Source organism: Heterodontus francisci, chromosome 43, assembly GCF_036365525.1.
Source record: "Heterodontus francisci isolate sHetFra1 chromosome 43, sHetFra1.hap1, whole genome shotgun sequence".
Classification (NCBI taxonomy): Eukaryota; Metazoa; Chordata; class Chondrichthyes; order Heterodontiformes; family Heterodontidae; genus Heterodontus; species Heterodontus francisci.
In genome coordinates this window covers 20423695-20447241 of record NC_090413.1, presented here as the reverse complement: position 1 = coordinate 20447241, position 23547 = coordinate 20423695, and the positions used below count along the sequence as shown (strand labels likewise).

Sequence of the window (23547 nt, the reverse complement as noted above, 5' to 3'; positions counted from 1 at the left end):
CTTGATCGTTTTATTGTTTTTGAAACTGGCCCAAAGTGAAGTTTTACAGTTTGACCAAATCTACTGTTTTTGCTGCTCTTAATAAGCTTGTAAAATGAATTGGTAATTTTGAACCTGGCAGTATAGTGTTTATCATCAGTTAAAGTGGTCAAGACTGGTTATGCTCCAGAATATTTCCAGTTCAAAGCTGAGTAATAAAAAGGATTTATTATGCACGGTGAGGCCTGCTACTCTAGATACCTTGTGCACAAGTTTTGGTTCATGGGAAGCATGTATTTGCCTACAAATTTTTGCAGTAAACACAAGTTAAGAGAGAGCACAAACTTAATATGTCCTTCTGCAGTTGGGCTGAATAGAGGAAATTCTACTTTTCATCTCACCTGAAATGTTTCACTCCTTCATCTGATGAGTACAACATAAAACAATTCAAACTGTCAGCAGGTGGATTGAGTGGCTGCAGTGGTTTATGGGGTCTAGAAGTTGAGCAGGAGTAATCATCAGCTTTTCTCTCCGGCATAATTACAACATTGTTACAGCGTTACTATTACATTATCTATTGGTTAACGATTGCCAGCTTTGATAAGTTATCTTAAAATGTGCAGTAAAGCAGTACAGGGTATTACTGAAGTAAGCATTTTGCAATCTACATATTAATCAATGCCAACTGTTTTGCATTTCACAAGGGCATTGGTATCTGTATTCAACTGCTCTACAACACAATACCTTTGCCTTATAGCTGGAAACATTCTTGTGTTGAGTACCATAAGTCCTTATTTAGTGGGGAATTTTAATGCCTCCTTGCACTTGGTAACTTTTTTCCCCCCAATTTGATTATCTTTCCCATGGAGAGGGGTGTGCTCAGAGCACTCGGCGTAAAGAGGGTATGCTTAAAGCACTCAAGTCCAACTTTTGGTGGTAAAGTACTTTTGAAGACTACTGTGCTTTAATTGACATTTTTGCTGGTTGAAATTTTTTTTGACACAATCTCCTACCTTGCCAAGACCTGCATTCTTGAATGTGGATGATCTGCATTGTGTGCATTCCTGCCACTTGTTTGCCTCTCCCTATGTCTCCAGGACCACAACCATGATGGACATGAAGCTTTATATTATAAGTCACTCCTAATTTTAGAGCTTAGAGTTGGACTAGGTGTGCACAAGCATGTAAAAATAGAGGAATATTGTTTTCAGATATATACTATCACAGTGGCGCAGTGGTTAGCACCGCAGCCTCACAGCTCCAGCGACCCGGGTTCAGTTCTGGGTACTGCCTGTGTGGAGTTTGCAAGTTCTCTCTGTGTCTGCGTGGGTTTTCGCCGGGTGCTCCGGTTTCCTCCCACAGCCAAAGACTTGCAGGTTAATAGGTAAATTGGCCATTGTAAATTGCCCCTAGTGTAGGTAGGTGGTAGGAGAATGGTGGGGATGTGGTAGAGAATATGGGGTTAATGTAGGATTAGTATAAATGGGTGGTTGGTTGGCACAGACTCGGTGGGCCGAAGGGCCTGTTTCAGTGCTGCATCTCTAAATATAAAAAAATATAAATCATCAACAGGTCCTCAATCTGTTGTGATTTCCCTTTGCTTTCCTTTTTATGAAGCTTTCCTTTTGAAAAGTATTACAGAATCTGGGTGAGGATTTTGTTTTTTAAAAAAAGGGCCTAAAAATAACTGAGTATGTTACAGGGTGTTTTACCAGCATAATGTTTATTTCTGTGCACCAGCACTAAAGCTACTGATTGTAGCTTATATAATAATAGAAAGTGTGTGACTACATTGTACAAATCAGAAGGCTCCTAATCTGACCTGAGTTAACTGGTGTAAGTTTGACTTGGCCGAGGGGCTGCAGTTGGCCTTGATACTCCTCGGTAGGGAGCAGCAGCAAGACAGCCCCAATGCCTGAAGATTTGTTTGGTGAATAGATAAAAATTGTAAAACTTACTTTTGGGCTGCTCTTTACATCCTCCAGTATGGCTTGCATATCCAAAATGGTTGCTTTTGTGCTTTCCATACCCACCCCATAGAATCTAATTTTTTGCAAAAACCTGTCACGAGAGCTTACTGGGTGTTCCAGGAATAGCTCAACAATAGTTTTGTGGGGGGACCCCATTGTCACAACAGCATCAGGAAGAGGTAGGAGACCAGGAGAATTCCCCCTCAAACTTCAGACCTACAGACCCAGCTCCGCCTCCACCAGGGAAGCCCAGAAGTAGAAGCATAAAGGCGGCATTAAAAGCAATCTCTGTTCTCCCTCCCCCTGGCCTTTGCAGCTGCAGAATGGGGGTGCGGGGGCAAGGTCAGGAAAATTGGCCCCTGGATATCAGGTGAGGACAGGGTTATGCTTTGCTGTGATGACCCTGTGACTGAATAGCCCACCTACATATCTTGTCTGGGCTTGCAAATGAAGAATGCTTGCTGAGTAGTTGCTTTTGTGTTGTTTTTCCCACACTCATACCCCATTGGAGTTTGCAAAAACTGGATTCTGTCATTAGGGTTACTGTTACGGATGGTTGTAATTCAAAGTCAAAAATTATTTTGCTGATGAACAGGAGTTCAGGAGGTTTGAATTGAGCTGGTATAATTTCCTGTCATTTCTATTGAAACCAGATGGTCTAATTCCTGCTCGTATCTGGGCAGGAGATCGCACTCTATTCATGTCAACTTGAATGAGACTGAAGGATATAGTATAACAGGGTATGAGTGGAATTGTATGAGTGGGTTGGTCAGTTTCTGCAGGGAGGGGGTGTGCTTCTATACCCCTCATATCACTGTTAAACCTTATCCTACCTATTCTTTCAATTGAGGAGTTGCTGTTCACCAGATTAAATGCAGATGGGATACAAAAAGAGTTGCCACCCTGGCTTCCCATTAAAAACAATTGGCTTCTGCAATCCATTCTCTGGAACTGTTGGAATGTCCTGCGTTTCAAGCCATGCAACTGTTATAACAGGAGCAATGAATCTAATGTGGTTTACAGCTATTTTTCTGTTTGCTTGGTTATTGTTCTTCATTTTATTAAGGATACTGGCTTAGGAATATTGCAGAACCCAGTTAATGCCCTTGATATAATTGAAAGTAATTGAAGCATCTTAGTGACCAGTGTGTCTACTGATACCGAACTCGGCTCTCTCTGTAGTGCTCATCTAAACCACGTTGTTACCACTTACCCCACCCCCCTTGCAATCTGGCCTCCAATTTTGACATCAATTTTGATTTCTGCTGTGGGCTTTGTTTTATATTTTGCATGGTGAGACTTTATTTTAATCTATTGACTGTTGCATTTAATTAAATATTAAATTTGGATGCCCCTTTAATGTCAGACCACAGGTTTTCAAGTAACACTGCATCTTTGGTATTACATTGTTACACTTTCTGACTGTACCCCTTACATTGAACTTTGGTCCCTCCTGATTCCCCCTGAAAAAGTGGAGTCCAGTTCCTTGAGTGCTAGTTAGCTAGCCACCCTTCAGTGCCTTGTCCAATCAATTAATCTTCATTTGTGAGCCCAAACGATGGGTGTCAATGTGTTACTCGCCCTTAGAGGACATTTTAACCAAATCTTATCCTATTCTCATCTGACAAGTGTCATACACGTTGCTACTCAGTGGTCACTTCTGCACTGAAGAATGGGGACAGTGGCAGGCTTTATTTCCTCTACTGATTCTACCCAAGTGTGCTATGACCAATTATAGTTGCCTCTCTGCTGCCCAGCTGTGATCCACTAATGCTGCTCTGAAAATAAACCTGGTATCTTTTGGTCTGTACACCTTGGAGCTAGGCCAGGCAGTGTAATTAGGTTTTTTTTTAAACAATAAGCCTTGGGGGGGGGGGGAAACAAGTTCACAAACAGTTGAATCCAGGTGATCTGAAATGTGTTCAGGAACATAGATGTGAAAGAAACAGGACTGTAGCCCATGTGTCTAAATGTGTAAGGTTTATTTGGGATTGCTAATGACATACAGTACCTGGGATACGCAGGACTCTTGACTTAATTGAGAAACCAAGGGTCAGTTGGACTCCGTAGGATACTGATAATTAAAAATAGTTTAGCCTAAATGAAAGGAATTGTATGCTTCCACGGGTCTGCAGTTAATGTCTTGAGTATTGTAACCTCTTGGACTGTGGTCACATGACACAGAAAATTGCAAGAGTAAAGATGAGTCTGCATCAGCAGGTTCTAAAGTGGCTACGTGCCACGTATCTAGGGTGTGTGCTGCTAAAGCTGTTTTTGTAACACTAATGATCTGGCATTTTTAAAGCCTTTTGCTAGTATTCGGGGCTTAATACTACTGTCCTGCTGATTGTTTTCCTTATTTCTCTGCCTTACTAATTAATCTACTAATGTGTTTTTAAGGACAGGAGATCACTGAAAGATATATAGTTTTCATTTCTGAAGTAGTGGGGTTACAGTTTTGGGAGAAAAATAATTTTTTAAACATTTTTGGGCTGGTGGGTTTAGATCAGTATCCAGAACCTTCAAGAGGATGTTAAAACTTAATAAGAATGTTGTATTAAAGCACGCAGCACAATAGCCACTGCCATATTAGTAGCTGTAGTAAGTTTATATGGTTGAAACTATTTTAATGTGTTCTTTTTTCCCAAAACTTTTTTTGTACCAACAAAAGCTACAAAAACATGGTCTTATGCAGTGACATCTTATTTACTAAACCAAGATTTTTTATTTTGCAGCATTTGAACAGGAACATTGTGCGTAGCAGCACATTAGTTGAAGCATTTTGCAACAGCTTGCATTTATATTAGCAGTTGAACATCCTGAGATGCTTCCCTGTTGGAGGTCAGAGCTCAAGTAGAAGGGAAAGTAGGGCAGGTAGTTAGTCACTGTCAGAAATATAGTCTTTCAAGGATACTTTTGAAGGTGGTTGGAGAGGTAGCAAGATGAAGGGATTGAGGGGCAGAGTTTCAAAATGTGAGGGTAAGAGTGTGGGGCTCAACCACCAGTTGTACTGGAAAGGAGGGCAATAGGCAAAAGACTAGAATTTGAAGAGAGGCAGGGAATTGGGGCTGGAGGTAGTTGCAAAGGTAGTGAGGAGCAATGCCATGGAGATGGGGGTGAGGTTTTTGCAATATGTGTGGTTGAGGCAGCCACAGGTTAGCAAGAAACAGTGATAGGTAACTGTCATTTTGTGCAGGATTGGCTACAGATGATTATTGGAGTTTATGTAGGGTACAGATTGGAAAGCCATTGAGGACGGCTTTCAATCCCTTTTTAAAAATCTGGATTGTAATACTTCCTGGATATATCCATGTTAATTTCCAAAGCAATTTTTTTCCATTTTGGCAAGGCTTTTGTTTTCATGTTGGCGGCACAGTGGTGCAGTGGTTAGCACCGCAGCCTCACAGCTCCAGTGACTCGGGTTCAATTCTGGCTACTGCCTGTGTGGAGTTTGCAAGTTCTCCATGTTTGAGTGAGTTTCCTCCGGGTGCTCCGGTTTCCTCCCACATGCCAAAGACTTGCAGGTTGATAGGTAAATTGGCCATTAGCAATTGTCCCTAGTGTAGGTAGGTGGTAGGGAAATATAGGGACAGGTGGGGATGTGGTAGGAATATGGGATTAGTGTAGGATTAGTATAAATGGGTGGTTGATGGTCAGCACAGACTCGGTGGGCCGAAGGGCCTGTTTCAGTGCTGTATCTCTAAACTAAAGCTAAACTAAATAAAATGGCCTGATATGGAAACATACATTTGTACCAGGCAATGACCATCTCCAACAAGAGAGAATCTAACCATCTCCCCTTGACATTCAATGGCATTGCCATCGCTGAATCCCCACTAGCATCCTGGAGGTTACCGTTTACCAGAAACTGAACTGGACCAGCCGTATAAATACTTTGGCTACAAGAGCAGGTCAGAGGCTGGGAATTCTGCAGCGAGTAACTCACCTCCTGACTCCCCAAAGCCTGTCCACCATCTACAAGGCACAAGTCAGGAGTGTGATGGAATACTCTCCACTTGCCTGGATGAGCGCAGCTGCAACAGCACACCAGAAGCTCAACACCATTCAGGCCAAAGCAGTCTATCTGATTGGCACCCCATTCACCACCTTCAAATTTCACTCCCTCCACCACTAATGTATAGTGGCAGCAGTGTGTACCACCTACAAGATGCACTGCGGCAACTCACCGAAGCTCCTTGGATAGCACCTTCCAAACCTGTGACCTCCACCATCTGGAAGGACAAGGACAGCAGATGCATGGGAACACCATCACCTGAAAGTTCCCCTCCAAGTCACACACCATCCTGACTTGGAACTATATGGCCGTTCATTCACCGTCTTTGGGTCAAAATCCTGGAAGTCCCCTCCTAACAGCACTGTTGATCTACCTACACCACAAGGACTGCGGCAGTTCAAGAAGGCAGCGCACCACCACCACCTCCTCTTGGGCAATAATGCACACATCCCGTGAAAGAATAAAAAAAAACCTGCAGCACAGCATACTAACCAAAGGTAGTAAGCAAACCTATATTGCAGAGTGGACAACCTTTTGTTTTCCTGTTTCCCCTGTTCTGAATATGTTGATCCTGGAAGGTGAAATTCCATGGACACCAGGAGAACACAACACCACCCCCCTCCCCCCCCCCCTCACTTGCTAGTACCCCTCCAATTGGCCATTCATCCTATATGGACCTAGCAAGTGAGCTTCAGTAGGCCAGGCCTGTCCAACCCATGAAACCCAAGCAACTCTGGTCTTCAGTTTCTTCCCAGCCTGTTTGTCCAGCTAGATTGAATTTTGTGGGCCTGGATGTCTGAAAAAGTTGGTCTTAGCACTATTGCTTCATTTGTGGACAAGTTCTAAATCAGAATACCTAGATTTGTAGATACCTATAGTTAATAAATGTGAAAATTAATGGGTGCATTGATTTGATTTAACTTTTAAATGTGGCCTGCATGTACATGGTTATTTACCTGAGCAGTCTTTGAAAACGCTAAAGGTTGAGGTATCTGCCATTAGTAGGCTATTTGGAAGGTGTTGCAACTGCGATTCTTCATTTCCTTGGAAACAATACATATGTGCTTGCGTTTTTCAACCAGGAACATTGGATAGCTGTCAGGATTTGGAACCCAAACTGACTTAATTCCCCACTTGGGTGTTGAAGCCAATTGTAGTGCTCAAACTGCACTCCCTGCTGAAGTTGACTAACTCAACACAAAGTGAGACGTAGCCTCACCAAAAAGTTGTTCTTGCCTGATGAGCACTTGAAACGCCATAGAATACAAGGCTACGGGCCAAGTGCGGGAAAGTGGGATTAGATTGGATGGGTGCTTGATGGTTGGCGCAGGCGCGTTGGGCCACAGAGCCTGTTTCTGTGCTGTAAAACTCTATAAACTCTATGGCCTGCTGCCAGGACCTGTGCTTGTGGTGCTGGTTCACAACATATGGGTCTTGTGCAGCCCTCTGCAACCTGAGAAACTTCCCAGCCACCAGCCTTGATGAATTGGAATTTTTTAACTGGATGTTTCTGCTCAGCAAATCCCAGCAAGTTTACTTTTGTGATTTAGCTAGCTGCGAGAGATCTGTGCTTTGGAAGTCAGTGCCACTAGCACCGGTCAGACAGTAGAAAGGCAGCTCAAGGAATAGAGTCATAGAGAGATACAGCACTGAAACAGGCCCTTCGGCCCACCGAGTCTGTGCCAACCATCAACCACCCATTTATACTAATCCTACATTAATCCCATATTCCCTACCATATCCCCACCTTCCCGCAATTCTCCTACCACCTACCTACGCTAGGGGTAATTTACAATGTCCAATTTAACCCTTCAACCTGCAAGTCTTTGGCTGTGGGAGGAAACCGGAGCACCCGACGGAAACCCATGCGGTCACAGGGAGAACTTGCAAACTCCGTACAGGCAGTACCCAGAACCGAACCCAGGTCGCTGGAGCTGTGAGGCTGTGGTGCTAACCACTGTGCCGCCAATATGCTTCCCTAATTTATGCTCAGCCAAATCATTTTCCTCTGATCGGCACTTAGCAAGTTCCTAATGTGGTACGAAACTGAAATAGTTGGGTGTATAAATTGAGCTCTCCAGGCTTCCAATGGAATTTATAGTTCTCGCTCTACTGATAGTGTGAGATATCGTCAGTTCAGTGTTGCTGCTGTATACTATGGTTCCATTTCTGTTGCAACTGGCACAATTATCTGAATCGCTTCTAAATGTTTCTTTGATTGCTGAAGATTGCTCATGTATGAACACCAGCTTTAAAATGTCAGAGCCATTTTCAGTATGCATGTGGGTAATGGCATCTTATTACTTATAATCTGACTGTATTTAAAACAGTGTGACAGCATCAGCTTTTAATGGAACTGTTGAAATATTGAGCTACCCCAGAGGAGACAGGTTGTTGTCAATATTGCAAAAGCTATCCCTGTTACAAGAAGGATATAGCAGATCCTTGGAATGGATATGGTGAAAACTCCTAAAATTACATGGAATTTTACAGCAGTGAAACAGGCCATTCAGCTCAGCTGGTCTCCACAGGTTTCTAACCCACATAAATGTCTTCCTACCCTACTTTTATCTAACCCTCTCTACATGTCCTATTCCTTTCACATTCATGTACTTATCTAGCTTCCCCTCTATTACCAAAATAATACCAGGATTGAGAACTTGAAACACGAAAAGAGCATTTGCGTTTTTTTTTCACTGGCGATATCCTGACCAATATTCATACCTCAGTCAACATCACTAAAACATATTATCTGGTGATTATCACATTGCTGTTAGTGGGACCTCGTGGATGCAAATTTGCTGCCGCGCTTCCTATATTACAACAATGATTACGCTTCAAAAGTACTTCATTTGGCTGGAAATCGCTTTGGGATGTCCTACGGTCGTGAAAGGCACTATAGAAATGCAAGTCAATTCTTACATTTATACTGAAGTGTGGAACAACTGTAAGTGGAACTCTAGCCCTACCCCTATCCTGATTTGGGGAGAGGAAGGTCCCTATAGGCCATTGATGGCTTGTATGAAATTGCTAAAGCTCTGCCTGCTCGTGGCCTGAATCAAAATGGCAGACACTGTGCAAGTGCTGCTGATGGCAGTCCATTAGTTTTTCTGCCATTGCTTATTTCCAGTTGGAGGCATCCGCTGAGGAGCCGACCTCCTAAACAGGGTTTTGCTACCTTCAATTAGCATGGAGTCATTTGCGATTGCCCTTGACAGTGTTCTTTGTGTGTGATTATCTATGGTAGATTATTTATTTGATTATGTTATGGGGCACGGTGCATCGAGGTGCAATTGGTTACTGCTAGCTGTTTCTGTAGGCGACATAGAATACACAACCCAGACTGACTACACGTCTCTGGAGAAGGCAGAGGCGTGGCCTAGTTTAGCAAGGTTTTGATAGTCATATGTTTCTGTGCCTGGCAACTTATTTTAACCCAAAGTGCTTGGCACTAATGGGTCAAGCTGTTTAATTCAAATACAACCTCAAGATGCTTGTATAACATAGGTGTTTGACGCTGGTTTTTGAGTGGACAAATACAGTTTTGAATCTTGCCGATATCTGGCCGTCAAAAAAAAAAATGTCAGTACAATTTTAGTGTCCTTTCTCTTCTGGGATATCTTTGAAAGAACTTGGAGCTTTGTTTTGGGCAGTATTGCTCAAAGAAAGAAGACAGAGCTACATGGCAATTCAGAAGTCTCCATGGTGGCAATTGCCACATAAGAAGTAAATCATTAAATTTGAAGAGTCACTTTAATATTATGGGTTAGCACAGGAACAGTGTGCGTTTGTTTTTCAAGAGGATTATTAAAGTTTGTAAATGTAACTATTTGGTTTGTTTTTTTGTTAACGTTCAATAAGTTGTTCTGGTGGTGTATATATCCTAATGACCAAAAAAGACCACATGGCACATGAGATATTGCAGTGAGCCAGATGCAGTGTGCAAGCTTCTCTACTCCACTACACTTACTTTAGGCATTGGGCAGGTAAAGGTGCACTTGGAGTCATAAGGGATGGAAAACCCATTTGTGAAAGCAGTCAGTGATACTGAACACAAGAAAAATACTTGGAATAAAACCACAAAAGCATAATAGGCTTAGACAGTCTCCCAAACAGTTGGCAAACCAGTATAATTCACAATTTGCGTAAAATTAGCCTGAATTCAAATTACCAAAAAAACTGATATGGAAAGTGGAAATGCTGAATGGGAGTAGTAGTCATAGATTATTTCAGGGGGCATGTTAGGTCAGTGTATCTCATCATATTGAAAAGGGAGACAAATGTGGCCTGAGTATTGAAAATAACATTTGAAAATTCCCCTCCAGTTGACCATGTAGTTGAAATGCTTCTTCCTCCATTACCCTTTTTAGTTGATAAAATGCTGGAAATTAAATGAACCTTTACATAATCTTACAAATGCGAACAAAATGGGACAGTTTCTATGATTTTAAGTAGCATTCCAGTTATAAGTAAATGACAGATCAATGTACTGAAGCTAGCAAAAACTTTCAGAGGTTTCGCCATATGTGTAATATGGATTCTAGTGCGCACAAATGCTACACGAGTCCGGCAATACATTCTTACCAATTATTGAGTTTTAAATAGTGACTTATAGAGAAATTTTTAGTTTTTAAGATAAATTTAAGAGCACCTGGTTTACAATTTTTTTTTGTCCATTAGTTTCTTTGGGTCAGTAGTTCTTGTCTGGTCCTCTCTTGTTTCATCTGTTTGTGTAACTTATTTATATTTTGATTGAAGAATTTAATTGGTCTAGGGCCCTGCCTTGTTTCCTTCTGTTTTATATCACACATGTCCTTGTTGCGTTGCAATGTAAAGACAGCAAAATAAACTTCAATTTTTCAAAACCTTAACTGGAGTTTTTCTTCTCTCATAGAAATTTTAACTGGAGTAATCAAGAATCTGAAGAAGGACGGAGAATGGAAGGCACGTGACAGCCGTTTGGATCTGAATAATGTGAATAGTTCAGCATAGAAAAGGAAGGAGAAATGGTTATTCTCAAGCAGCAGCTTTTGTTGTGTACTTGGGCTTCTCCAGTGGATCAAATGTCAGATTTTGGAGCTGGTGCAGTAATGGTTTGAACCTTGCGGGTGAAGCCAGGCACTTACCCTTTCCTGTAGCAGCCCTGCAGTGCCATCCTTTGGGAAATTAGGTCCTTGAGTTACAGTAACATTTCTACTGGGATTACATGAAACAGAACTGTTTTTTTTTTTTAAATGCAGAACTTCCAAGTGATTCTTGGTGGCCAAACTGGCCAGAGTGCAAGCTGTGGCTAGTCCCTCTATTTTTCTTCTGGAGACCAAGTTTGAGTTAATCTCAGAAGATGACTTTCTAATCTGATAAATGCTAGTGTTTGAAGTTAAATAAAATGTATGCACCCTTGGCTTGCATATACAGGTGGCAGGACAGTGATAAATCTTTTACAATAATTAATGAGTAGGCAGAGTGGTGAACCTTAATGATTTATGGTACTTACACTTCCAAAAAGCTTATGATCATGCTCTACATAAGCTTAAGGCATCTGTGACTTAAAAATGGATGTAGAAGTCATCTCTTAGAAGAGAGAGGGGATCAGGTCCAATTAGGGAGCCCTGGAACCCCAGAGGGACCAGGCAAAGTTGCAGGCAGGCTGAATTGAAGTAGATAAAATTCAATATGGGCAAGTGCTAGGTTACACTTTAGGAAGGATGTGACAGCATTAGAGTTGGTGCAGAAAAGATTTGAGAATGGTTCCAGGGTGGGGAACATCAGTTACATGGATAGAGAAGCTGGGGCTGTTTTCCTTAGAGAATAGAAGATTAAGAGAAGATTTGAAAGAGGTATTCAAAATCATGAGGGGTCTGGACACAGTAGATAGGAGAAACTCATCCCACTGATGGAAGGGTCAAGAACCAGAGTGTGCTGATTTAAGGTGATTGACAAAAGAAGCAACGGCGACATGAGGAAAAAGTTTTTAATGTAGCGAATGGTTAGGATCTGGAATGCACTGCCTGAGAGTGTGGTGGAGGCAGATTCAATTGACGCCTTCAAAAGGGAATTGTAGAATTAACAGAAGGGGAAAAAACTTGCAGGTACATGGGGAAAAGGCAGGGCGTGGGATTCAGTGAGTTCTTGCAGAGAGACAGCATGGGCATGATGGGCTGAATGGCCTCCCTCTGTGTTGTAACCATTCTATGAATCTATGAATTACGCATTCAATGTGCGTTACCCATTCTCTTTCACTGAATTGTTTTGAACTAGGCAGGTGAGCTGAAAGATCTGCAAATGAGTGTGCACTTAGCTTGCTCAATCAATGCAGACAGTACTCAGCAAGGCAATACATGCTGAGTTATATTGCTAGGTCACTGGTATTCTATGTCTGAGGCAGTGCTGCTGAAATTGTAGGGTGTTCTGATCAGCATGCTACAAAGGAAGCTGTCAAGTTCAGGAGGACTTGCACCGAAGATCCACCTACGTACCCACCCACCCAAAACCTGACTGCCAACAGACTAAATAATGAAAATAGGCAAGAAAACCTCAGACTGTCAATCTTACAAGGAGCTAAATGAGAAGTGACTGTAAAGATTCATTAAATACCAATTAGAAAAGAAAAGATAAATCCATTGAACTTTTAAGTGCAGAAAAATGGAACATGGGGGCAAACTGATAAAGAACAAAGTAAGTATTGTAAAGCAGTTTATACTATGATTAATTTCTGTATAGCGTGGAAAGGGAAAAACCCTGATGTGATAAGAACTGCAGAAAGAATAAAGTAGATGGACCAAATGACCTGCCTTATTCTCAATCTTGGTATTTAGAGTTAACTCTGGCGATTCCTCACGTGCAAGCTGGTGATGTTGCAGTTTTTGAAAGTGATCCGTAACTTGTTTGGAAAAATTAGAGAAGTTGAAGCTCTGTATTCCAGAGAGGCGAAAGAGTTATTGGGGGAGGAGGGAAATTACTGAAACATGTAAAATATTAAATGATTTAGGCAAGGTAACCATTGGATATCACTTCAAAGTTGAGTTGGGCTAGCAGGATAAAGAATGTCAAACTCGGGGACAAGGTGGCATTGTGGTAATGTCATTGGACTTGTAATTTATTGCTCTGGGGACATGGGTTCAAATCCCACCACGGCAGATGGTGAAATTTGAATTCAAGTAATAAATCTGGAATTAAAAAAATTAGTCTAATGATGACCATGAAACCATTGTCGATTGTCGTAAAAACGCATCTGGTTCATTAATGTCCTTTAGGGAAGGAAATCTGCCATCCTTACCTGGTCTGGTCTACATGTGTCTCCAGACCCACAGCAATGTTTTTGACTCTTAAAATGCTCTCTGAAATAGCCGAACAAGCCACTCAGTTCAAGGGCAATTAAGGATGGGGACTAAATGCTGGCCTAGCCAGCGACACATCCCACAAACAAATAAAAAAAATTAGTTGCAAGTATTTTTAATACTGATTTTAGGAAGAACTGCTTTACTGAGAATAATAAATGTTTGGACTAAGGCAGCATCCTGGAAACGTTGGGGATTTTCCATTATTACCCCACACAGAAGACCATTTCCATTATTAACCACTGTATAAACTGCTTCATGATATATGTTCTATCCTTTGGCAGTTTGTACCCATATCCCATTGCCCAGCCCTTGCGTTTTAACACTCAATTTTGGCACTGTTTGACTTTTTATTTCTCCAACTCCACACTATATCAGTCTTAGTCTTTCGCTCAGATTTTTCAAACAGTATAAAAATTCATTTAGCTGTAACTTTGTTGAAACCTTTACTAGGTGCTGCTTGTGGATCACCTGAGCATGAAAATCTTGTCTTCCTGCTGCAAGATGTCGGACATAATGGCAGAAGGCATAACCAGTAAGTAGAGCGGAGATTAGGGTGGGGGTAGCATTAACCAGCAAGGGAAACTCATGCATTTCATTATTCATCTCTTACATTGCAAGGTAAACATTAAGACATAGTTGAAGTAAATAAAGCAGCCTGCTTGGGATGCTTCTACTATCAATCCAAAGCTAATCTCTCCTTCTGCAGAATATTTTTGTTGCTAATAATGTGCTTCACTACACAATGTGATAAGTAGTAAAGCCACCGTGTCAAGGAATCATGGAGCATGGTCTCAAACACTAGTAAAAATTAGAATCCCATATAATAATCTAGTTGCTTACTCAGTCACCATAAGCCAGTGGTCCTGAGTATAGGGAAAGGAACTCCTTTGTGTGTTGTATACAAGGCCACTGTTTTCTGCAAACCTGAAAAATATATTTTTAAAATCTCATTTTATAGAGACAGTCCCAGTGGTACTGGCAATAATTGTAGTGAGAAAGCAATTGGGGTGGGAAATAAAATTGGAGAGTGAAAGCAGGGTTTCTGCAGTTTTAAGAGTGCAATGTAAGAGCTTGTGTTTAAAAAGAGTAGAATTTTGTTAAGTTTGATGAAAATATCAATTTAGGTGACTGCAGTTTTCAATTTAGGATCTTGTATGAGGATCAAAAACTTTGGGAAGGTGTAATTCTGATATCTTCCTCTGCATTTTTTTTTTAAACAAAGCTGCAAGTGTATTTATTAAAGCCAGTGTGCAGAGAAAAACATCAGGATACGCTCTTGCAAAAAATAATTTATGTTGCTGTGAAATTATGTTGCTGTAAATCTAGTGATAGATTTTAAAATTCTATCACTAGTTGGAGAGAGTGATAGTGATTTCACACCCCACTTTCCCCCCCCCCCCCTTGCCTAGGGTCTAGGTTGTACAGTGCATTCACAACTTGAAATTTTTGTATAGCAGATTAATATTTCTCTCCTGTGAACTGCAGTGCTAATTAGCATACGGTGATACTCGAAACCCTGTTACGACATTGATTTTTTTTTTTTGTTCCAGTTGTTGAAGATATCAACAAGCGGCGGGAGCCAATTCCTAGTTTGGAAGCCATCTATTTGATTACACCATCAGAAAAGGCATGTGCTGACTAAAGCTGCAAGTATAAACGCTGTTCAGATCACCACGGAGCCCATTATGGTTGTGCGCTTGTCAATGTGTTGGGTAATCTTCCATTTTGATACTGGGTGTGACACAGATCTATTGCAGTGCATACCTCCTACAGTGTCAAGGAATGCATCTCCACCCCAATTGAAGAAAAACTACCCTGGTCTCCTCATAACCAGATTTTGAGGGTATCTAATACTAGATTCAATTTGTATCGCAACTATTCAAATACAAGAGGTTCTGTTTGTATTGGCGGCTGCTGTTGTGGAGCCTACCCCATTTACAATGTGGGGAGAATTCCATATCGCCACCAGCAACGCTGGTAACTAACTATGCATGCACAACTACAACTTGCATTTACATAACGCCTTTAAAGTCGTAAAACGTCCCAAGGCATTCCACAGGAGTGACTATCAAACAAAATTCGACATAGCCACATAAGGAGATATTGGGACAGTTTAGTGAAAAAGATAGGTTGATTTTAAGGAGCCTCTTAAAGATGTGGAGAGACGAGATTTAGGGAGAGAGTTAAGAGTTTGAGGCCTAGGCAGCTGAAGCCACTGCCACCAGTGGTGGAATGAAGAAAATCAAGGAAGTGTAAAAGGCAAGAATTGGAGCACAGCAACCTCGGAGGGTTGTGGGACTGGAGGAGGTTAGATATTGGGAGGGGCAAGGCCTTGTAACGATCTGAAAATGAGAGAATTTTTAAATCTAGATGTTGGACCAGGAGCCAGTGTAGGTCAGCGAGCACAGGGGTGATGGTTGAACCAGGAGTTAGGATACGGGGAGCTGAGTTGGATGAGCTCGTTTACAGAGGATGCAAGGTGGGAAGCTGACCAAGACAGCATTGGAATAGTCAAGTTTAGAAGTAACGAAGGCATGAATGAATGTTCCAGCAGTGGATAAAATGAGCCATGAGAAGGAGGGATATAGCTCTAAAAGATAGCATTGTGACACTATTGTTGGTCATGGGCAGGCAGACTGACAGATTTGATGAAGAACTATTAAAATCCAGTTCTGTCCCCTTCTGCAGCAGTCCCAAACTTAAAAAACCTGGTATCTATTGAACTGATGTTGGTGCAAATCTGAGATTTTCGCAAGTCTTGCCATTTTCCGTTAAATTGCCATTTTTTCTCTTCCACTAATTGGGAAACCCACTTCAATATTGCAGTGCAAAGCGGCACAATAATATAAGCATGTTGGTCCATTTAACCAGTTCACTGTCAATTCCCAGCCCTCTGGGTGTGTCATTGATTCTGACAATTGTCTGCACAGAACATGCATGTGCTCAAGGATATGGTTTGAGAAGACTATATCACAGCCTGCCTTCATAACCACATTCAGCATATTCAAACGATGGGCCTGTTTCTGTGCTGTGTAACTCTATGACTCTTACTTTTTTGTGTTCTTTTGGGTTGTTACACTCACCCCTCCAATGCTTAGAATGAAATCACCACCATCAAAACTTTACATCGGATCTCAAAGTAAAACTATAAAAAATGGAAGTAAATGGCACTACAAGTGTAGGAAAATAAAGGACAGAAGTTTATTTTGCGTTGCTGCCCAACTATATAAACATGCAGTGTCTATAAGAACATCATCCCTTAAACCCCTTTTTTCTGTGTTGGACTTAAACCCAAGTTTCAGAAGTAAAAGGATAGCATTCAAACATCCAGAGTAATCCAACCCCTCTGGTATTCTTTTCTTTTAAAAACTTGGCATTGTCGCATCAAATTCTGGCTGTCTTATAAACAAGGCACAGCATATTGGAAAGTAGACAGAATCTTCAAATGCAGTCGCAGAATGCCAGAGACTCTGTCTGAATTTTATGTAATTATAAACTTGACACTATAAAATGCTAGTCCAGGTTATAAATGATGTGTTGCATGTGAGTAACTTCTGTTACAAGCAGAGGACAGACCACCTGGACTGCAGTTGGTAGCTGTAACCAGGTTATTAAACTGGTAATCCCAGGATTAGAAATTTGGCACTCTACAAGCGACACTTGTCCCATGCGATGAAATTCCCTCCCTATATCTCATCCCTCTCTAACCCTCTCTCCTTTTTAAGATCCTCTTTGACCAATCTTTTAGTCATCCCTCCTCATATTTCCTATGGTTTGATGTCCGTTTTTGTCTGATTATGCTTCTGCAAAGAGCATTATGTTTTCCTATATTAAAGGCACTATATAAATGTATTTATTTAATGTAGTAGTAAATCTGCTTTAACATTTTTGGAGAAACCCATAAAGATAGGTGTCTAGTTTTTTAATAGCAAATTCTAGCATGTTTGCTCTTGGGTTGCCGCTGGCTTTGTAGGACCTGCATCTGAGGAGCCAACTCCATTATCACGGGTCTTTAGTGCACTGTAACTGGCTTAAAAATTTGTCATTTTGCAAATTTAGGGGGGGGGGAGATGGTGGCATAGTGGTAATGCCACTGGACTAGTAATCCAAGGGCCCAGGCTAATAGCCTGGGGACATGGGTTCAAATCCCACCATGGCCTCCTAAGACTCCCGCCTCACCAGGGAAGGACCGATCCCCCTGGTGAGGAAAACTCAACTTACCTTGTCTCCAGGCTCCATGGCGTTGACTGGGCTGCTGTCACAGCAGTGGCCACCGCTCCTGGCCCACTGGCCGGCAACTCACTGAGGCGGGACCTCCTCCCTCAAGTGGGTGGAAGTCCCACCTCAGGACAATTAAAGCCCGGGACCCGTAAAGTACGGGGCGGATCCCCAGGCTAGGCGGAAGCGGGTTCGCCACTGACTTTTACGTCTGTGGCGAATTCCTGTCTGTCTAAGGTAATATCCAGCCCCTAGTCTCAGTAGTAGTGCCATGAAACTATCATAGGTTGTTGTAAAAACCCATCTAGTTCATTAGTGTTCTATAGGGAAGGAAGTCTGCTGTCCTTACCTGGTCTAGCCTACATGTGACTCCAGACCCACAGCAATGTGGTTGACTCTGAACTTCCCTCTAAAATGGCCATTCAGTTCAAGGACAGTTGGGAATGGGCACCGAATGCTGGTCTAACAGCGACGCCTTCATCCTGTGAAAGAATTTTTAAACATCCATATACAAGCGTGTATCAAAAGTAGTTAATGAAATGTCAGCTTTATTTCTCAAAAAAAGCAATGGTCAAATATCTGGTTATGAGCAGCTTGAAGGTTAAGTGTAGTTGTACAGGATCAAATACTGAACGGAGCTGCATGGTTTACAGACCAGTTGGGATTTTAGGAATGCAGCTAGTCATGGCTGAATAATGTAGGTTGCAATATTTGATATCTTGGAGATTTCACTTGATAGGTCTCAAAGGAACTTGATGGCTTGCATTCTTGAAAGTTTTCAGAAGTTTCTACATTTTGGTTGCATCTCGCCTGTAAATGGTGTTCAGCAGTAAGCCTGTGCTATGTGTTCCCATATTCTCCTTTGTTTCAGCTCCAAGTCTTTGAAACTTGCTATTCATAGGTAGAAGGCAATAAAAATCTGTCTCCCTGCAACTTGTGGGGTCCTCAAATGTGGGTCTTCAACATCATCTGGTCTCCAGATGTCTCCTGCTTTTTGTTCGTGATTGCCATCGGCAGCAAAAAATAGTGTTGTTATGAGTTCTTCAATACCCGCAAGTGTTTAAATAAATTGGGGTGGAACAAATCACAATGCAAATTGTACACATTTTTCTGGAGGGGCCAAGATTGAAAGCCTGGGTGGTCTTTATTCATTTTACACTCCCTTTAATGGTACAATCCAGATTAACTGACCAAAGGTACAGTTTTGCTGGGAATGTACCCTTTCTGCTAACTTTTCATTTTTGCACTGTGTACCCTGTAACCTTGCTTTGTGATCCTAACTGGGAACTGACAAAACCTGGCGAGTGAGTTTATTTTGCACTATGGTGTTGTCAACTTCTGGTGGTGGGTCTTGCGCCTTCATTTGCAATTCCCAGTGTAAATTACTCCTCCTACCTTGTTCTGGTTGCAGTGGAGGTCCACCTTTCCCTTGTCTCTGGATTTGCCTCCAGTAGAGCTGTCTCATCCATTGATCTAGTTGGAATGAAGGAGCCCAGTTCTCAGATGAAATGTATAAATGGGGGTGGGGTGGCATTGTGCTCCTAGGACCCATCCCTACCAGGGCACAATGTAAAAAAACCATGTAAATGATTAACCTGACTGGGTTTAATTCATGATCGCCTGACTGGAAGCCTCCACACTTCTACAGCAAGCCCTACAACAGATTTTGTTTTAATGAGAGGATGACGTCTCAGCCAATTGTATGGAGTTCGAGGTATAGGCAGATTTACTGGTGATTCATGGCTGCTTCCAGCTTTGGGTTTGGGGTTGTTGCGAGCCCGTTTGCTCTCTGAGGAGTTGGCATTCCTGATTCGTGATCCTGTTGTTCCCTTTCCTTTCCACCCCTCCCCCAACCGCCTGCTTCATTTTATTTCGGTACCATTTAGCAAATTATCTATCTTACAATACAGATTTTTTTTTTAAAAAAGCAAACTGCAAATGGTGGCAATTTGAAATAAAATCCAAAAATATTGGAAATATGCTGCAGGTCAGTCTACATCTGTTTAGGGAAAAGATAAGTTTGATATTTTGAGTTAAGCACTGAAAGATAATTGGAACTAAAACATAAAATTTTGGAAGTAACGTCAGTCAGCATCTGTAAGAAGAGGATGAATTATGACACTTCAGGTGTTCAGAATAGTTCTGATGAAAAATACTTGCCCAAATGTTGTAATCTAGTAAATCTGTTGGATTTTGACAATTTAACCGTCTTCATATTAGCCCCTAACCCACAGATTACCAGAGTTATTGAATTCAATTTCATGACCTAATGGGATTTGAACTCTCAACCTCTGGGTTGCTGGTCTAGTACAATAACCATTAAAATATAGTTACAATGTGAACAAAACATGTGTATTTCTGTTTTTGTTTGTCCTGGGTGCTATTTTTTCTGTGCTTTTTTTCCCCAGTCTGTGCGAGCCCTGATTAACGACTTCAAAGACACACCAACATTTATGTACAAAGCAGCCCACATATTCTTCATTGATAGTAAGTGTTAATTTCCAGTTTTGCTCCTTTCCTAATCTCAACATGAGCATGTAGCAACCTAGAAATTGATGCTGGAGTACTGCAACAACCTGCGCCATTCCAAATGCCCCTTTTTTATTTTACACCATTGGATCCTTTTTCACGGAGCAGTCAGAAGAATATGTATATTTTCCATATTTCAGCATGAGATCCAGGAAACGTATGCTGTATGGTTTAATTTGTTATCGGGTTATTAGAAATTGGGATGCTTGCCGCAAGTGGCCGTATTTGAAAAAGATATGGGGGCCAAGGTAGGGATATGGGATTAAAGTAGATGGCTACAGTTGAAATGCTACCTGTCAAGTTGGGGTTAGCTTGACAACCTCTTTCTGCACTGACTTCTGAGAGAAAATATATCCTTTGTACCCCTTGTAATTGAGATATAGTCAGCTTCATGTATAGTATTCAGTGTGATGTCGCTTTGATATTTTCCCATTATATAGTACCTGTTTGGGCCAGCTTGCCCCTCTCCAGGACTTTATTAAGGTATAAAATTCTCCAGTTAGATTAACTTGTGTTACATCTGTGCACACTGTGAAAATTTCACGCTGTCCTTTGTTTTCCGCCCTTGCCAAAGATTGCAAATACAATCTTCATCCTGCTTGAATATTTTGCATTGGGAGATTGGAAATTGGAAAAAATTGAGGTGCTAGCACATTTTGGCTCTCTAGGCTATACTGCACGGTATTTAAGGTGCTACTTTTCCTACAGATTTTCACCCACGCGAGGAAAAATCCAGGACTGATTTGTCGAAACATTTTCTTAACTCCTGACATAAAGGTGGAACAGGCAATGACCTAGACTTAGACTGCTACTTAAAGTTTTATCCTGTGTTTATACATAGCCCAAAGAGGCTCTGTCTGTGGGGTGGAGTGGGTTGCAGAGAGAAGATAGGATAAAAACCTAAAGAAAGCCGAATTTATTTCAAAGTGTAACAAAATGTAATCTTTTTTTAAAAAAAAAACTAAAAACAAAAATGGGCATTTTACTTTTAATATTTTTAATAGCTCAGTAGAGGGTGTACCATCTTTGTGAACTCTCCATAACTGGCCATTATCCTTGCTTGTAAATTAGCTATTGCAAAGACAAATAATTTATCTAAAAAAAAAATTATGCTGGGCATTGATCATTATATTTGATTTGGTTTCAATCCCAATTCTTGCTCTCCTCAGCCTGCCCAGAGTCACTGTTTACAGAGCTTGGAAGATCACGGTGCACAAAAGTTGTCAAAACCCTCAAAGAAATCCACGCATCTTTCCTTCCTCTTGAATCCCAGGTGAGTAATTGCAGGATGCCTGCTTTAATAATGCATCGTTTTAATCTTGTACAACATTTCTGATGCTGCAGTAAATTTGGATGAGTGGCACTCACATTCTACCAGACTAATAATGCCCTTTCAATTCATGGTAAATAAAAAAAAAACTAGCATGTCTTTACAGTTTCTTCTGTAACACAGTTTAAAAACAACAGTCAAAATTGTGCTAATTAACTTTATTAAAAAAAAAAAATTGTAAAATCCATTTGGGAGATGGCATATTTAAAATATAAACCTTTTTTAATGCAAAAAATTTTGATTTTTGACTTGTTTCTTGACTTTACATTTAACTTTATTTGTTTTGCCTTTGTTCTTGTCCAAAATACAACACTTTCAAATACATATAAACTAAACTAAAACTCCAGTGTTTCCTGATTGAATAGTTTATAGATTCGTGGCAGCTCCACTGATATTGCTGCCTTCTCGAACAACCCACTTATTAAAGTTGTTAATGTGCCCTTTGACAGAATAAATCTCCTTCATTGAATGCCTTTACTACTGTAATAATACATTATTAAAATAAACTATGAAAATTAATCTGTTTTTGCAAAGTTCTGCATAAATACAGGGTTTTTTGTTTTAGTTTCAACTTGAAAGAAGTTTTAACTTGTGTTCAGTCAAAAGTACATCTTCGTATTTCACATTTTTCTTGAATAAAACTTCATTGGAGCATACTTGCCTGCAGTTTAGTGTGTTTGTGTTCGTTGCTAACATGCAGTGATGGGTCCTTGTTCCCTGTGTGATTTCCATAAGGTGTTCTCGCTGGATTCTACGCCTTCATTCCATCACTTCTTCAGCTCTCACACAACAAATGGCAATAGTACCTTGCTGGAGGATCTGGCTGAACAGATAGCAACGTTATGCGAAACACTGAAGGAATATCCAGCTGTGAGATATAGAAAGTAAGTCTGTTCACAAGTCACTTTAAGGTCAATGTACAGTTTCTCCTTATTGACATACCTAAGGTCCATAGTTCTGGACATCAAAAGGATTTGGAAATCTGAATCTACTTTCCCCTTCACCCTCCCTTTCCCCCTCAATATAACTTCGCCCACACCATTCTTGCTGACCTATATTGGCTTCTGGTCTTCCAATTAAAAATTCTTCTTGTCTTTAAATCCTCTAATAGCCTTGGCCTTCCTGCCTCTAACCATTCAACCCCCACTCCCTTGCCCCACAATTGGTGACTATGCTTTCAGCCACTCTGAAATTCCCTCAGCCTCTCCACTACCCTCCACTACCTTCCTCCTTTTAAATTGCTCCTTAAAACCCGGTACTTTGATCATGCCTTTGGTCACCCCACCTAATCTTTCCTCCTTTTGGCTCTATCCATTTTCTTCATGCTTCTTTGAAGCACTTTGGAATATTTTTCTAGGTTATAGCTGGTACATAAATGCAAAATAGCATTTTAGTACTTGTAGTCGCTCTCCTGTCAAGCTTCCCAACCTAAAAAAGCAGGTGACATGGAATACAAATATAGCGGGTTTCCATTTTCTCCCTACAATTAATTCAAAATGTATTTTTTCAATCTAAAACTAATAGGTGTTGTGTATAGACCCCCTGGTAGCAGTTCTGAGGTGTTAGATTGTATAAATGCACAAATTAGGCAAGTGTGTAACAAAGGCAGGGTGGTATTAATGGGGATTTTAACTTGCACATAGATTGGGAGAGGCAGACTAGCACCTGTCAGAAAGGTAGTGAATTTCTGGAATGTGCCCAGGATAGTTTCCTACAGCAATAGGCCCTAGATGTAACAAGAGGACAGGCAATATTAGATTTAGTTATGAGCAATGAGCCAAATTTAATGAGTAGCCTAACTGTGCGTGAACATTTATCAAATAATGATCACAACATGATCGAATTCAAGGTAGCATTTGAAAGTGAAAAGCACGAATCAGCTACTAGAATTTTAGACTTGGGTAAAGCTGACTACTGGGATGAGACAGAGACTGTCCACGGTAAACTGGGTAGATCTGTTAATGGGTCAAACGACTGAAGAACAGTGGAGAATATTTAAAGAAACCCCTGAGAGAAAAAACAGCCATGGACAACTAAAGAGATTAGGGATAGCATAAAACAAAAAGAAAAGCCTTACAAAAATGCGAAACGCAGCACAGATCCGGCCGAATGGGATCAATACAAAGACCAGCCAAGGGTCACAAAGCAGCTTATAAGAGCTACTAA

General features: G+C 41.1%; 1 protein-coding gene across 1 annotated transcript in view; it reads left to right on the top strand.

The window, feature by feature from the left end:
* Positions 1-23547, top strand: part of stxbp2 (syntaxin binding protein 2) — a 59462-nt gene that overhangs the window by 5795 nt on the left and 30120 nt on the right. The window contains exons 2-7 of the mRNA XM_068021116.1: positions 10859-10908; positions 13755-13836; positions 14855-14931; positions 19931-20009; positions 21221-21324; positions 22117-22265. Coding sequence (XP_067877217.1) covers positions 10859-10908; positions 13755-13836; positions 14855-14931; positions 19931-20009; positions 21221-21324; positions 22117-22265 — 541 coding nt within the window. The remainder of the gene's footprint in view (positions 1-10858; positions 10909-13754; positions 13837-14854; positions 14932-19930; positions 20010-21220; positions 21325-22116; positions 22266-23547) is intronic.